Genomic DNA, 15756 nt, shown 5'->3' on the forward strand with positions numbered 1-15756 from the left:
ACGAGGGAAACTGAAGCCATGGTGAACTTGTGGAAATGTGAAAGAACAAAAAAAAAAAAAAACCTTTAGAAATCACGACACCACAACACAGCAGGGGTAGAAGATACTTTGGTCCTTATCAGCAATAACCGCCTGTAGCTACATGAAGCGTGGTTAAACCATGCATAAGAATCTTTTACAAAAATAGAGACAGAGCTCGTCTGTATCTGGTCCGGGCTGCGGAAACCGGTGCACGAAGGCACGCAGGAATGTGACGACGTTTAAGACTTCAGCGTGATGGTGCCAATTTGGACCTATCGTTGAGGAAAAGTGCACTAAGGAACCTGACTGTGGTGGAGGGGGGACAGAGAGGACCGCTGAGGGCTACCCCCGACCTGTAATCCTGAATTTTTAGAAAAAAATATATATACTGGGTTTAGGGTTTTTGGACCCCAGTTGACAAATGAAGCTGTGCCCTCTTGCAGGTAGGATCACCTGGATAGAACGGGATAAAGGCATCTTTGCAGAGGGATTAGAGAAACCTGAACGAGCGGTAAACAAAGTCAACTGACCGGGCCAGAGTGTTTCAGCCTCAGATTTAAAAAAAACTCAAGGCACTGTGATAATGATCAAACCCAGCCACTACATATAGGTATCAGTTAAGCTTAGAAGTGATACACATGTAAATGCTAACATTAAAAAGAAAAGATAAATGAATATATATAGATGTCCACATATACATGAACTTAATATGGTTAAATGACGCCCCGAACACCATTGTCCCTACTGAGGAGGGACTACATGGAGGTGAGTGGGGACTGTAAGACAGGAAGGCTGGACACAGCTCTAACTCCTGCCACAATACACCTAACAGAGCTACATCACCTAGCAAGGAATACTAGGCATCTAACTGACTCACATTCATATTTCTACACACATATAAATGGGGATATATGCATACAAATCCTTCGATAAACATCTGTGTTCTTAAGAGTGAATGAGCCACTACATACCAGAAGGCATGAAAGAAAAAAGAGCCACGTCTTTCCCAAATAAATCCAGAGCAATGCTTAAGGCAACCTGGTTGGGGCAAAGTAAGGCACAAGACTGTAGATATAGATATGGAAAGAAAAAGACTTGCTTATTGAATGACTTCAGATAGTGGTATTGATCCCCCGAAGAAAAAAGGCGGATAGTAACAAGATATCTAAAAATCAAAATGGATACTGGGAAATAAAAATGGTCTGTGAGCCAAAACAAAATCCTTTGTATCAAACCGTTTCTGACTGGCCAACAGGTTCAAAGTGGCATTTCAAAAAGGCACACACACACAAAGATATATCCACACGACTATCGTAGTAAAAGGAATGCTGAAGTGTGTCTGGTGTGGACAGGATTCGTCCGAATGAGCATCTGTGGTGGAGGGTGTCCTTTTTTTTATTTTTTATAAATGATTTGGTCTAAAGTGACAGTTCATCAGCTGCCCCTACTTTACCTCCGATACGAGACCTCGGTTCACTGCAGAGTGTGGCCCCTCTCGATGGGCCCCGACTTAAAACCATATGGTGGAACAAAGAATGATTGGTTTGGGTATCAGGAACCTGAACTGGAACCAGAAACTCCTTTGATTCTAGTTCCTGATTAATGTGCTAAATGCTGGCCAATTACATTGCATGTTACATTTGGCCTGTGAGTAGTTTAACCATGTAGAGAATTAGCCAATGTTAAACGCACAAATAAAAACAAGTGAAAGCCACGCGAGCGATTTGTCAAGTTCTAATTAAAAATACGGTGTATTTTATGACACTTTTAACCAAAATAACTCACAATGCTGTTTGTTTTCCACGTATTTTGGAACCATGAATCGGAATCAATGCGCAGATTGAATCAAATGTGAAACCCAACTGGGAATGATTAAGAGAGCGACATTCTGCAATGAACCACAGCCATTCATATGTAATGATGCCTATTTCCACCCAACACAACCTTGATGAAGTATCATTCAGGTGACCATAGACTTGGAGGGAGGAAGGAAAGGCACTCAGATGGTGGACTTTGAGAAGGACACTCGGAGGTGGTGGTTCTCTCCCAGGTCGTGGTTGTGGAACTCGATGAGGGACTCGATTGCCTCCTCCACTGAGCTCATCTGGATCAGGGCCATCTTGCGGTCCTTTCTGTAAAATAAAGAAGAGACAATGTGTTGTTATAAAAACAAAAAGGGAACAGTTTGTTTTTTGGACTTTTGGAGGTGTGCTTGCCATTTGCTATGTTGCGACTATTTTCTCTACAACACATCTTACTCAGACTATAAACTATAGATAAAAAGAAAAAGACATGCTTTCAAACCCCCCCCCCCCAAGGTACCGAACAATTCAAGAAAATAAAGATTGACTGGGCTGAGACTTACTGAAAGAACTTGAAGGCCTTGACTGTGGATCCTGAGCTGGCGAAAAGCCTCTGGAGGTCCTCCTCCACCACGGCAGGTCTACAAGCAAAGAGGGGGGAGCAAAGAATTAACATCAAACATTTATGGAGGTTTACACCAGGGCTGAACGACTAATCGATATTTGAAAAGATCAAATCGCAAAGCCTGCTATTATTTTGTTCTTCTTGTGTGTCAGTCAGTCGCACCAATCAGAAGTGCTGTGCTCCACATGTAGCAGCCATTGTTAACCAATCAGAAGTGGCCCATGATAGAAGGTGATAGACAGATGTATCCAATCACCTGCCAAGTATTTTTGAAATACTTTTCCAAATGGCTTCCAATGGAGCTTTAGATGGCTTGGTGAATCAAACCATCTGAGTCAGGTTAGTAATGCTCCATCACATGTTTTCTATTACAGGGTGAATCTTAAACTGAAGCTTGACTTTAAAGCAACCCAACAGAAGTTTCATGTAAGTTTAGTTCTTTCACTCGAAGCTCGGGCTGCGGGGGTGCTAGAGACGGGAGGACGTTGACACGACCTTCCTAACCGGAGATATGGTCGCATTTTACAATAAACGTCCGTTGGGTCGCTTAAAAACAAATATCGCAAATCGAATCGCAATTAGATTATTTCCCCAAATCGAGCAGCCCTAGTTTACACCCCCTCTACCTATTTGCATTTTCATGTTTATTTCCTGGCATTGTGAAACTAGACACAGGAGGCCTGATTAAAATCAAAAACATGCACCTCTGGAGTAGCATGATTTAGAAAACACCGTCGCAACTACTGAATCCCAAACGCTAAATATAGATTGAAATGAGTCAGGACTACAAAGGGAAAGAGCTTACAGCACAGAAGCTGCTGGGGAGGGAGTGGGAATTCAAATGAGGCACTCACGGTATGTTGGAGAGGTGGAGTGTTGCCGAGGGTGGGAAGATGTTGGAGTAGTTTTTGGAGCCGGGCTTCTTGAAGCGGTGCAGCGGTGAGTTGCTGTAGTCCTTGGTCAGGCCCTGGTCCTCGTGGCCCTCTCTGGGCAGCTGCACGGTGGTGTGTTTGGATGAAGTCACACGCATGGCCCTGCCGTGGAGACGCTGGCCATTCAGGTGGCTCATAGCTGAGAAACATTGAGATTGTTAATATCCCTTCTCATATCGAGCCCATTTCTGTTCATCAAAACAAGACCCACCAGGTAAGATAATGTGAGGGGGTTAAAAAGAAATCAAAAGAAATCAAATCGTGTAGCTACCTAGCTGAGCCTGTGTGCTATCAGACATCTGGATCAGAGCATTCTCCTTTTTATTAAACAGGATCTTCACTCGCATCACATCGCCGTACACACCTGGGGAGGAAGAGGACGGGGTCACAAAACAAGGTACACAAAGAACAGTCCAAACAGCAGCTTTGAAACCAATCACAGCCACAAAACACCATCACATCAGGGACAGTAATATCCATACTGCTACTTGACACCGTTTGATTAATAAGTCATTGTCAGGCTATTCTACTAATTGTTCAATTCTGCATAGGATCTATAGAACTAATCCAACATAAGCCCTCTTATATTACAATTACAGATGCTGAGAGCTACGGTTATGCTTTAGAAGGGAGTGATTTGATGGCGAAAATCAAAGAGTAGTACGAGTGTTTCTGATCGGTTTGATCGCTCTACAGGGACGAAAAAGGTGATTCCTTGACTAACCTGAGGGTCCAATAGAGAAACATGCAGGAGTAAGCTTAACATGCAGACACCTACATTAGGCTAAACAACTGCAAAGGACGTGGTGACATAATCGGAGGGATATGTCACCTCACAATCACTCAAAGAAAAGCAGCAGCAATTCATCCGTATATGTTCTGTTGCTGAGCGACTCAAGGCAACCGGAGGAACGAACCGACACAAATAGAATTTGCTGAATTTTTAAGGCCAACAATTGGACCGTGCAGAACCAAATAAAGTGTTGGCTTGTATCCTCTGCCCGAGGCTTTCGAATTAATTCAAAATGATCCCCATATTTATATTTAGCGAGGCAGCATTTCCCATTGAGGCGCTGTGCTCTTTGAGGATGCCCATGGCCAGTAAACCACTACCGTTTAAAACTAAATGAAATGCTGCTGCTTTGTACGGTGTTCTCACCTTACTTTCCTCACACAAACCCACAACAACCAAAACAGGTCATACAAACCCCCCACAAACAGAACAGACAACCCCCACCCTTCATAATCCCTGTACCCTGATGACGAGCCATCAGTGGTTAAAATAAAAACAAAGCCAACAACAATGAGACAAGACACGCCCACCTTGCCGGGTAACAGTAGTAATAAAAAAAAGGAGATGAAAGGATGATAACGTACCGAAAAGAATAAAGAGGCAGTGTGGCGTAACGCTCTTTAGAGACAGCAGGGGGAGCAGCGGGGCAGGGGGCCAGAAGGGGGATAGGGAACAGGGGACAGGGGAAAAGAGCGGAGTGGAGGACAGTGGAGTGGAGTCAGGACATGTCCGCAGGCCACAGGCAGCGAGGTCCACAGGAAGGCCACAGTACCATGGAGGAAGGAGAGGCATGAGGGACGACGAGAATGAAGAGGGGAGGGGGAGGATTCATAGAGCATGAGAGAGGAGGGTGGGGTGGAGGAAGGAAAGGAGATGGTGGAGGGACAGTTGATGGTCACATGTGCCAATGTTGTGTTTTTGTGTTTTCATTTTGTAGGTGGTGTTCCAAATTGAGGAGGAAGAGGGGTGGGTGGGTGGAAGGAGGAGTGGTTGTAGTGGTAACAGAGGGGGGGGTGGGTGGGGGGGGAGAGAGGGAACAATTGGTGGTGGGGCGTGCAGTCAGTTGGCAAGAGTTGAGGTGAGGGGTTTTTAAAACAAAGGGGGGAGAGGGGGACAGAGAAAGAAGAGAGAGAAAAAAGGAAGTAAAAAACAAGGTCAGTATACACAAAGAAATGTAGTGCTTCAGACAGTAGGACTGGCTAAATTAAAATGCACTGTCACTATGGGAACACTAGGAGAAAAAGAAGAGAAAAAAAGATTAACAATGAAATACAGAAAAAGGCAGAGACAATATGTACTTTAAATTACAGGCTATGTTTGTTCATATTTAATATTACATCCAACAGATCTAAATGTACGTTTTAACAAACCTGTTAAAAATGACTTAACGTTAACAATGCTGAATGTAAGATCTACATAACTACGGTAAATAGAATGAGTGTGACTACTTATACATCCTAGAGAATGACCTAAATCATGGACATTTCTTTAAAAGAATACAAATATAAAAAGTAATATTGTCTCTCCAACAACTCAAGAATGATTTCAACTAATGGGACAAAAATGAAGATGTGAAATGGTAAGTAAAAAAAATAAAAATAAAGAAGTTAGTGTTTTTGAATAAACTTAAAATTCACAGTGAGCAAAGTGACAGAAACGCAGCAGGTTTGGTCAAACACAAAGAGGTCCTGAAAGAGAAGAGGTCACTCCATGACCCCCTTTTAATGAAAAACATTGGTCTGACCGCATGTAGTGGTGTGAAATGTGGGACTTGGAGCTCTTGTGCAAATGGATCCAGATCCATGAACCCGTAGTGTAAACAAATGGCACTGTAACATTTGTATGTTTCTCAGCAGCTTTGACAGAGGCAGGGAGTGGAGCTGTTAACGCCCAGTGAGAGTACTGACCTCAGGGTTGAGATTGCTGACCAGCAAGACATTGTGTCCCCCAGAGGCAGTGAGCCCTGACAGACCCAGCCTGTTAGCAGCTGCTGCAGCAGCCGCCATGCCACCATGGCCCATACCCAGAGAGGCCAGGCCGGGCATCCCAGGCATCGACAGACCTGAGAGGAAGACATTATTCATTACTTTGACATATTGCTTTCTGCATAATGAAGGGACTTGATGAGGATATCAAAACATGGAAATATATGATAGGGCTGTGCGATTATGGCAAAAATCATAATCACGATTAATTTTGGTCAATAATTGATATCACGATTATTAAAAACGATTATCCATTTAGTTTGAAAACATCCATTTATTTAAACATTATTTTGAACAGTTGATTACCCTGAACTTGAAGTACAATTCAACTGAAAATAATCGTTTTATTTCGATTACGTTGTTTTCGTAATCGTTGCAAGCTAAAATCTTAATGGAGATTAAAATACGATTAATTGCACAGCCCTAATGTGAAGGGGAAATATATAGGGTAAGTAGCAGGTAGATCTAAGGAGAGGAAATACAGGTTTCATTTGACATAGCGTAAAAATATGTGTGTGTACTGACCTGATTGCTGGAGGGCAAAGGCTGGGGGGAAGCCATGAGCACCACCATAAGGAGAGGCTGAGATCAAACCTGGAGCAGCTGGGAAGAGATGCAACAAAAAGCAAAACAATACCCTCTCCGTCAAAAGTGTACTTGGAATATTGTTCAATCCTCAAATAAAAAAAAAAGCTTGAAATTGCTGTTTCAGGGCTCATATATATATATACATATATATATATATGTATATATGTATATATGTATATATATACATATATACATACATACATATACATATATATATATGTATATATATACACATACATATATATACATATATATATACATATACATACATACATATATATATATACATATATACATACATACATATATATATATACATATATACATACATACATACATATATATATATATATACATACATACATATATATATACATACATATATATATACATACATATATATATATATACATATACATATATACATATACATATACATATATACATATATATATACATATATACATATACATATACATATATACATATATACATATACATATATACATATACATATACATATATACATATATATATACATATACATATACATATACATATATACATATACATATATATATACATATATACATATATATATACATATATACATATATATATACATATACATATACATATATACATATATACATACATACATACATATATATATATATATATATGTATAAATGTATAGAGAGGCGAAGTCCCTCCCTTTCCAGGGGACCTCCATGGAACCTTATTTCGGAAAAAGTTAGAAGTATGTATTGAAGTCAATGGAGAGAAAGATTATATTTCGATCCAGTTTGAATTGTGGCAAGAATTAAAGTAAAAAAAAAAAAATGTGTCATAAAACTGTGAAGTAACACGGAACTACATCTCCCGTCTCGCACCACACACCAAGACGGCATCACGTTGGCACATCTCACTTCTTTCTTTCAGAATGAGGTGGAAAGTATTAAAAGAGGTGAAAATCACTCCAAGTCTGGGCATGTTGAGAGCTGTACATACACAAAGGGAGTTAGTCAATTCAAACGGGATCAAAAGATAACTTTTCTCTCACCATTGACTTCAATACATAATAAGAAATAAGGTCCCATGGTGGTCACCGGAAAGGGATGGACTTCGCCTCTCTATATGACTATTTATAACCAAATAACATTTTAAAATCGTGTTCCAATCCTACCAAATGCAGCGGCTGCCTGCATGGTCTGGTGGTCGAGGGAGGGCTGTGAGTCAGCAGTGGGGAGGTCCGGTCGGGTGTAATCTCTGCTCTTGTCGTTGTTGTACTTGACGTTAAGGCTGGTGAGCTTGGAGAAGCTGATTCTCAGGGTACAGCAGGCATTATAGATGTTCTGTCCATCTAGAGACTGAGACAGACACCAGAGCATTAGATGCATGTTTTACTCTGGTGATTTTAACTAGTTTCATTTTCAAATGGTCCCACAATGTTTACACTGCATGTGTGTCAACCTTACTGCAGAAGTGGTGTGAACATCGTGGGAGTTAAACACCATGAAAGAGAGCATATTTAAAACCAGTCTTACCAGTTTGGAGTGCTGAGCTGTCAAGCCATCGGCATACTGGATCAGAGCCTGGAACTGGTTGTTCTTGGTGAAAGTGATGATCTTCAGCACAGTGCCGAACTTAGAGAAAATCTGGAGGGGGGAGGCCGCATGATTAGAGATGACGTCACAACAAACACATTTCATTCAAACATTATGGTCCGAAAGATAAATGGCAAACATTTGCACATCTGCGTGCCACTACTAAAACCTTGTTTACGCAGCTCCACCACATTTGCAATGCACTTTCCTTACATGGTAGTAAATGTCAGCCATAGAGAAACACTTCTCAGTAACATCAAAAGGTTGCAAATACAGTTGCGTGATTCACTGCTAATTCTCTCATCGAAAACAACACCAGAAAAACAGGTAAGTTCTACTGTAAGTGATTGCATAAAGGTTACCGTCAAGCCTATAATACATGTGATAATTCATAACTGTAGCCCCTCTAACAAATGACTAAAACTCCCGTACCTGGTGCAGAACATCGAGGGTGACGGGGTAGAAAAGGTTTTCTATGATGACTCTGAGCACAGGGCTTTGGGAGCCTGCTCCTCCCATGGCAGCAGGATCTGCAGGGATGGCCATGCCTCCCATGCCCATGCCTCCCATCCCGACGCCCATCCCGACCCCCATCCCGCCTCCGTGCAGCGCATTGACCGCCTGCAGAGCTGCCTGGGCACGCTACGGGAAGACAAAAGAGAAACCTCTTAGCAGGAAAGGTGAAACGTATGCAGTGATAAATGATTCAGACAGTTTCATAGCTCTTGGTATCCAGCAATGACTGCGTGAGCGAAAACACTTACCACTTGGTTGGGGGAGTTGTCTGTCTTGAGCTCCTTGTGGGTCGAGTATTGCATGTAGATGGGGTGGTTTCTGATGACGGGGGTGACGGAGGAGTAGTAGCTCACCATCGTCTGTGCACACTCCTCGCTGTTCATTTCCAAGAATGCCTGCAGGGAGGAGCAGAGAAACTTCTTTAATTTGTTTTTTCCATCATTTGTATAAATTAAAAAAAAAAAAAGGTGACCCTCTTAGGCAATGTTCATTAAGCACTCCTAATCATTTAGCAGGTCTGTTGTAAAACTAATTAAGAGCATTTTTACTGCCCATCACAGTTCCTCTACTTTTAGCACATTTTCCATTTTCCATCTTTATTGGATTTGATATAGAACCCCAGGTAATATAAAGAAAAAGGGATTTCTTCCAGTACAATTCAGAAAATACAATTATCATTCTACCCATTCAAACGTTGAGTACGTGACAAAGGGGCATCGTCTTAATTTTGATGGCAGGGCAGAAGGTTAGAGAGCTGACCTCCACCTCCCAGGCCTAAAGGGATTGCCCCCGGGGGTCATAGAGGTTTGTGAGCAGCCCTCCATGTATCAGTCCTTACCTGGTTTTTCCCTTTCAGCATCAGCAGGTTGGTGACCTTCCCAAAGGGCAGTCCCAGCCCAATAACTTCTGCTTCATTTATGTCGTTGGGCAGCTTGCGTACATGGACCACTCGTGACGGAACACCAGGACTGCGCACGTCACCTTTGAATTTTTTACTGTCGTTGCCATTGGCTGCGAGAGAATAAACACACGCAGATACAATCAGGGAGGGAACAGAAGCCTCTGGTTTGTCGTGAATAATGGATTGATCGTCATGGCAACACAAACGACACAGAAAACGACAAACACTTCAATAAAAAAGGATTCACTCCTCCATGGCAACCCCCCCTACCTGAGTTCATGATATAGGGCCCAGTGGGTATGCAGGAAGAAAAGAGTTCGTCGGATCCCCTCTGTAGATAGAGAGAAAACAATGGTTCACTTCAGTGCATTCACCAATGAGGGCGCAGCATAGCAGGTGGAGACCACGGCTCTCATATTACCCAGCCATTGTGTGATCAAGCAGGAAGTAATCCTATAACCAAAAGAGGATTGTGCAAACATGCTTGAAAAGAGCTCCACCTTCCTCACCGGGAAGAATTAAATGACCCAGCCTGTCAGCAGGGATATTTGACTTCTCATCATACTCATATCTTACCATCCCAACTCAATCCCAGTTCCTAACCTTAGCCACAGCCAGGGTCATTATATTGTGACTTGGGGCAATGTGCAAAATCATCACGTTTTAACACCAGTCACCCTCACGGAGGAACAGCCACTATTCAGCTGAAAGTGCACACGTAAGCAGTTCCACCTTAGCTTGACAGCCGCTGTCACTCAGTGCAATCCATCTTCTAATAATTCAGTATAAGAAGGAAGGATAGCACACAAAAGCCCTCTGGATGGGAAGAGTAGATGGGAATACTCTGTGCCCACACAGGCTTACTGTCTGCTGAAACAGCCTCTTCTGTCCTCTCTCTCTCTGTGTAGTAGATATAAAATGCTGTTTCAGGGCTGTTCTCATGGTGTGTGAGTTTGTGGTTGTGCGAGATGAAGTATACCAGTCACAAGAAGTGGCTCAGCAGCCTAAGCTCAACAACACTACAATGAAGGTCCTGTTCCGGCTGAGACTAGGGGCATTGTTACACGGCAGCACACACACATATGGAGCCACAAGGACTCTCTGGGAGTTGAAGAGCCCCGGAGCGCTTAACAACAACCAGTCATGCAGGTTTGCTAGCATACCTTGTGAATCTTGGTCTTTAAATATGCATGGGGGGGGGGGAGGTTTAGTCAGGCTGCAAAAGCTTCTCATAAAAGGAAGGATTAAGGTGATCTGAGAGAGAACGTTTGGTGATGTCTTCTAAACACTGTGAAGGGGGAGTACTAAGCGCACTAGCTCTGTTACCATTAGAGCAAACCACTGTAAGCTGGAACATAAACTGCCCTTTGACTTCCAGATGGTTTGGTCGAGGCGGTCACTCTCACTCTGAGGCCCACGCAAACAGTGTCTGCTATCTCAATTCATGGCCTTAGAGCAACAACAGACATTCCTTTGCCTTTTCACTCTGGCTTCAGGATCAGGGGCCTCTCGGGTTGGCAAATGTTCAAATCTTTACATAAATGGAATGTACACATGGCAGAGTATCTGAGCAAAGAGAACTTGGGTGTCACAAAGACTCTAAGTTAGTCCCGGAAAAGACAAGAGAAAAAATGCATTTACGGTTTTTTAAATTATTACGACACTCTCAAATAATGGTAAAAACAACAAGTGTGTTCAGTGGTCGGGAAGTCAATGTAAAAACAAAATGTATACTTGATAAATGGGCCGGGGCCAGTTGCAAGCTATGAGAAAGGAAGGAAGTGGCTCCCTACTGACTCGGCGCTTGTGGGTGGGCAGAGTCACATTATCAGTCCGCAGACTAACTCCAAACAGGAAGAGCAGCGAGATCAGGCCTGCTTCCAGGCGTTTTACTCAACTTCCTCCTGGGGACTGATGGTTACTGTTCCATGGCAGGACTCTTTCTCTCTCCCCCTACTTCCTCATTCTAAAAATAACCACAGAGCGAAGGCAGCCTATAGTACAGAGGAGGACCATCAAACCACACACAAAGGACAATTGTATACAAAAAAAAGACTGAAGAATATACCTATAGCCTTGGGAGTGAGAGGTGCAAAAGATAGCAGAGTAGCACATAACCAAGATACAAAGTTGATGCAAGATATATAGAGCATATAAAAGGTTTGTTGTTAGTTAGACTGCAACATAGTGCCAACCCCATGTTTCCTGCGAAACTCACTGAATGCGTATCGACTTGTTCACATCCTGTTTGCTCTGACAATATAATAGCAACCTTCGGGAGGCGGTGACACATTACTGGCCCGCATGATGAAACTCTTCCTCTCACTGATAATAGCACTGGCCTACCTTGAACTCAACTTAAACAAAAAACAGGAACATGGACTGTGGCCAATGTGACTGCTCCATACACCACTTCACACCTGCTTTGCATTGCATCAAATGATGAGAAAAAAGAACATTGCCGCATTTGTAAAAACTATGATTTTGTAAGAAAACTAATTCTGACTTCCTTTGTGCTTGTGCTGGTGCCTGCAAGCAGCCTCACTTTGTTCTATGCTGGGGGGTTGGTGTCAGGTAATCTCTCGGGGAAAGCACAAAGGCGACGAGCACAGGTAGAGACATGTTTGCTCACTGTGATCAGCCTTTGCCCGTGGAGGGGGCAGGGAGCTGTGCCTCACCAGGGGGTGTGGGGGGGGGGGATTGGAATGTGACCGCGGAATGCCAGACGCTCTGCCCAGACGGAATAATTACAGATTCCAACGAGGCAGCGCTCCATAACTCAGCATCCTCTTTACCACAAAACTTCCCAAAAATAGGAAACGTTAGAGAATGAATCACAAAAGGAGACGATCTTGAGTACCAGTCAGTAGCCTTTAAATCATGCATTGTTAACATGTTGAAAAACATCAGGGCCTTATTGAAGTGAATAGAGGGGGTGGGGTGTGTCCCCGTTACGGGCGTGTGTATCAGAGAGCTTGTTCAAACAGTTGAGGCGCGATGGCTACAGCCGTAAGTTCAGTTACTCCTCCTACACATAGCTGCCTAGGGGCCTGTAACCAAGGATTACTACTTAGGCAGGCATTTTTATTGGGTACGCAAGAAGCAAACAACAAATGTGGTCCCACTTCAACACGTTTGCACACACAAGCTACAAAGAAGGGCTATGACAGTCACATTTGCATACAACAGCTCCCTCATGACTGAAATGATAAGAGCTGATTCATGCACAAAGATATAACTTTGGACACTTTTCTGAATCCTTCTACTGGTTTGGGTTAGGTGTTCTAGTAACATGGTGGAATAAGCACCAGGGCAGGATTCAGCTGCTTTTGTTAACATTCCAGTAAGGCCAATATTCTATTAAGGAACACACAAAATAAACAACAGGAAGTTTCATTTCCCTACAGCCACACAATGCATCAGAAACAGGACAGGAAGGCATAAAACCCCAACTCAGATAATCCATTCTAACTAAATTATCACGTTTTGTGGTCCAGTCTTGAGAGATGCAGCTACCTTAATCTGAGTGTTGAACATTATGGATCTTTTTAAAAGAGCCGGTCTGCAACTGAATACTCATTCCACATAGGAAACATGCTTTGGGCTGCAGTTCTATAATTATAGAGGACACTCTTGCAAATTGAAAGACTTTGCATCTGAAAACTGTTGGTTTCCCATTTCCACTGACTTCTCTTAAACCAACATTACCTAACAGCAGCACAAATATATATATATATTGCAACCGTCATGTCAATTACACATACATTTAACCTGTGAGCATTAATTATGTGGTCTAGCCATGTAAAAAGCAGTACAGCAAAGAGAAGATTTTTTTTTTTTTTTAAAACATCTTACCTTTGTGCCAACTGATATGTCATGGACACTTCTGTGAAAGAGAAGAAAGTTGATCATTCATTTAGTAAATCAGAGAATAAATAATAACACAAATGATCGTGGAAATTCATTACTCTTTAGATATATGACAAATTCAGGAAGTGTTCCGGATAATAAAAAACTGGAAATCAAGGGCAGAGGTACACATTTGCCAATATAAACAAAATACTTACTCGAGTTCAGGGACGTAGCCGGTTCCCAGGGGGTACAAGTCAGCGTCTAGGCGGCTGTAGCAGGTTTGGGAAACATAACACAATGAACACTTAGCATATAAATAAGTAATAACACATTAAATCTCGCGAATAAGACATGTACGTCAAACGTATTGTAAGTTATGTGCAACGTTCACTATGCATTGATAAGTCCCTATACACTGTCGAATTCAGATGATCAAAACGGTTCGAATGAAACAACAAATCGCCATTGTGTACCCTACCCTTCTTTAGACAAACCAGTATAGAAGTCGCTGATTCAATCAAAGGGAAATGTTCAGGCCACACATCTTCAATATGGCCCTGGCACTCCGCAGACAAATGAATGCGGAAATGAGACACGTTGCTTTAGCTAGCGCTCAATCTCCCGTGAAACCAAGTTACCAAGGTAGTTGGCTAATGCTCACATAACGTCTGCGATAGCAAACGAAATAGGACCACCAGTATTTCCCTGATATAACAAGAGTGTTTACTAATCATAACTCTTAATATCTTTGCTGTTAGTCTGTTCACACTAAACTACAAAACATAGTCCGTACAAATGATCCCCCTAACTACCGTTGTTAGCCATGGCTAGCTAGTTAGCATTCTCTGCTGCTAACTGTTGCATGTTTTGATGAAAAAAAACAGTTTCAAAACTTTCCCGGTATAACGGTTAAGTGAAACAGCCATTGCGAGCAAACACCTTTGTCAAGCAACTGTAGTATCAAAGTTTAATACACAGCGATATGTTAGTTTTGTAAAAATTAAGTCTTAAGTGTGGTTCTTTTTCCACTTACCCGTCCATTGCACAAGAAAAAAACTGCAGGTCTGAAGCGAAGGTACTGGTAGGGCGGCAGACTTGCTTGATTTTCTTACAAAATGGCTGAACACACGGAGGCGAGCGCTGATTAGTCCAGGCACTTTCAAGAGCCAAAAAGGGGCGGGGACAAGCTGCTACTTGAGCAGCCATTGGACAAGACGGCTATCATTTTGTGGCTATAGAAAGGCCGCGGCAAATTTCCAGAACATCATATAAAGTGTGATTAGGTTTAGTCTGAGTTGTATGTGATGAAAAAAAGAGCGTACTATGACTAATCGACTTATCGTTAAAAAGCGAATGCCCTACTGTTTTCTTAAAGACCGAACAAGTATGAAGTCGCAGTTAAATTTATTGGCTCTCGTTTTATCTTATGATGAAACAGTACAAAACACACCTTCAAAGATGAACACCAAGGAAGTGTTTTCAGTGGCGCATTTAAATTAGTCCTCCTCAACACCAGCTTTTAAACGAGTAGCGTGTGGAAGAACTATACATCTTTTACTATCTATGTACTGGCTATACTCAACATGTTTATCTTTATTAACAGTTAAGAGACTGCCAAATAAATTAAAAAGTATAGTAAATGTAATAACATAAGGTCACAGGCCAGTTATTTTTGAATGATTTTCACCACTGTAAATATGAGATAATTAACAAAGAATTAGAAGATTCCAGGTGGAATATTTGCAGAGTAGGTTCACTTTCATCCACACTATTCATAGGCTATTGGGATTAATCTGAATCCAGCCCTTGGGACCAAAACTCCTTGGACCTTTTGACACATTTTCAGATTGGAGTAGGCCTATCAGATGCTGTGGTGTTTACCTCTCAATGTAATGTGTGAACAACACCTTTAGTTTTGATGGGTCACACCACAATCAGGGGGTAGGCCTAATTGCCCTGATACTGTGATACAAGTTTTCGAATCAGCAAATTATCCTGTAAACAACATACGAGTTAACTCAAAATTGCAAAAGGAAGGAAACAGCTCTGGTGTGACAATAAAAGAAGGTGTGAAAACTAAAAACACAAGGCAAAGGCAGTGCCAGAAATAGGTTGCCAACATAACCAGTTTAAA

General features: G+C 42.1%; 1 protein-coding gene across 2 annotated transcripts in view; it reads right to left on the bottom strand.

Annotated features, from left to right (window-relative positions):
• The window catches only part of ptbp1a (polypyrimidine tract binding protein 1a), a 15402-nt gene extending 559 nt beyond the window's left edge, over positions 1–14843 (bottom strand). Inside the window, exons 1-16 of one of the 2 annotated variants that reach the window (XM_079640380.1) lie at positions 14656–14843; positions 13838–13891; positions 13626–13656; positions 10041–10101; positions 9708–9880; positions 9118–9264; positions 8786–8995; positions 8294–8404; positions 7933–8116; positions 6684–6761; positions 6081–6235; positions 4758–4791; positions 3652–3744; positions 3303–3519; positions 2387–2464; positions 1–2153 (exon numbers count right to left, since the gene is read on the bottom strand). The exon at positions 1–2153 is cut by the window's left edge and continues 559 nt beyond it. In XM_079640380.1, the coding sequence (XP_079496506.1) occupies positions 2021–2153; positions 2387–2464; positions 3303–3519; positions 3652–3744; positions 4758–4791; positions 6081–6235; positions 6684–6761; positions 7933–8116; positions 8294–8404; positions 8786–8995; positions 9118–9264; positions 9708–9880; positions 10041–10101; positions 13626–13656; positions 13838–13891; positions 14656–14828 (1932 nt within the window). In that variant the 5' untranslated portion in view covers positions 14829–14843 and the 3' untranslated portion in view covers positions 1–2020. The remainder of the gene's footprint in view (positions 2154–2386; positions 2465–3302; positions 3520–3651; positions 3745–4757; positions 4792–6080; positions 6236–6683; positions 6762–7932; positions 8117–8293; positions 8405–8785; positions 8996–9117; positions 9265–9707; positions 9881–10040; positions 10102–13625; positions 13657–13837; positions 13892–14655) is intronic. The other variant, XM_079640381.1, reaches the window with a different exon arrangement.
• Between the last annotated feature and the right edge of the window lie 913 nt (positions 14844–15756).

This window comes from Notothenia rossii (genome assembly GCF_949606895.1).
Source record: "Notothenia rossii genome assembly, chromosome: 7".
NCBI classification, from domain to species: Eukaryota; Metazoa; Chordata; class Actinopteri; order Perciformes; family Nototheniidae; genus Notothenia; species Notothenia rossii.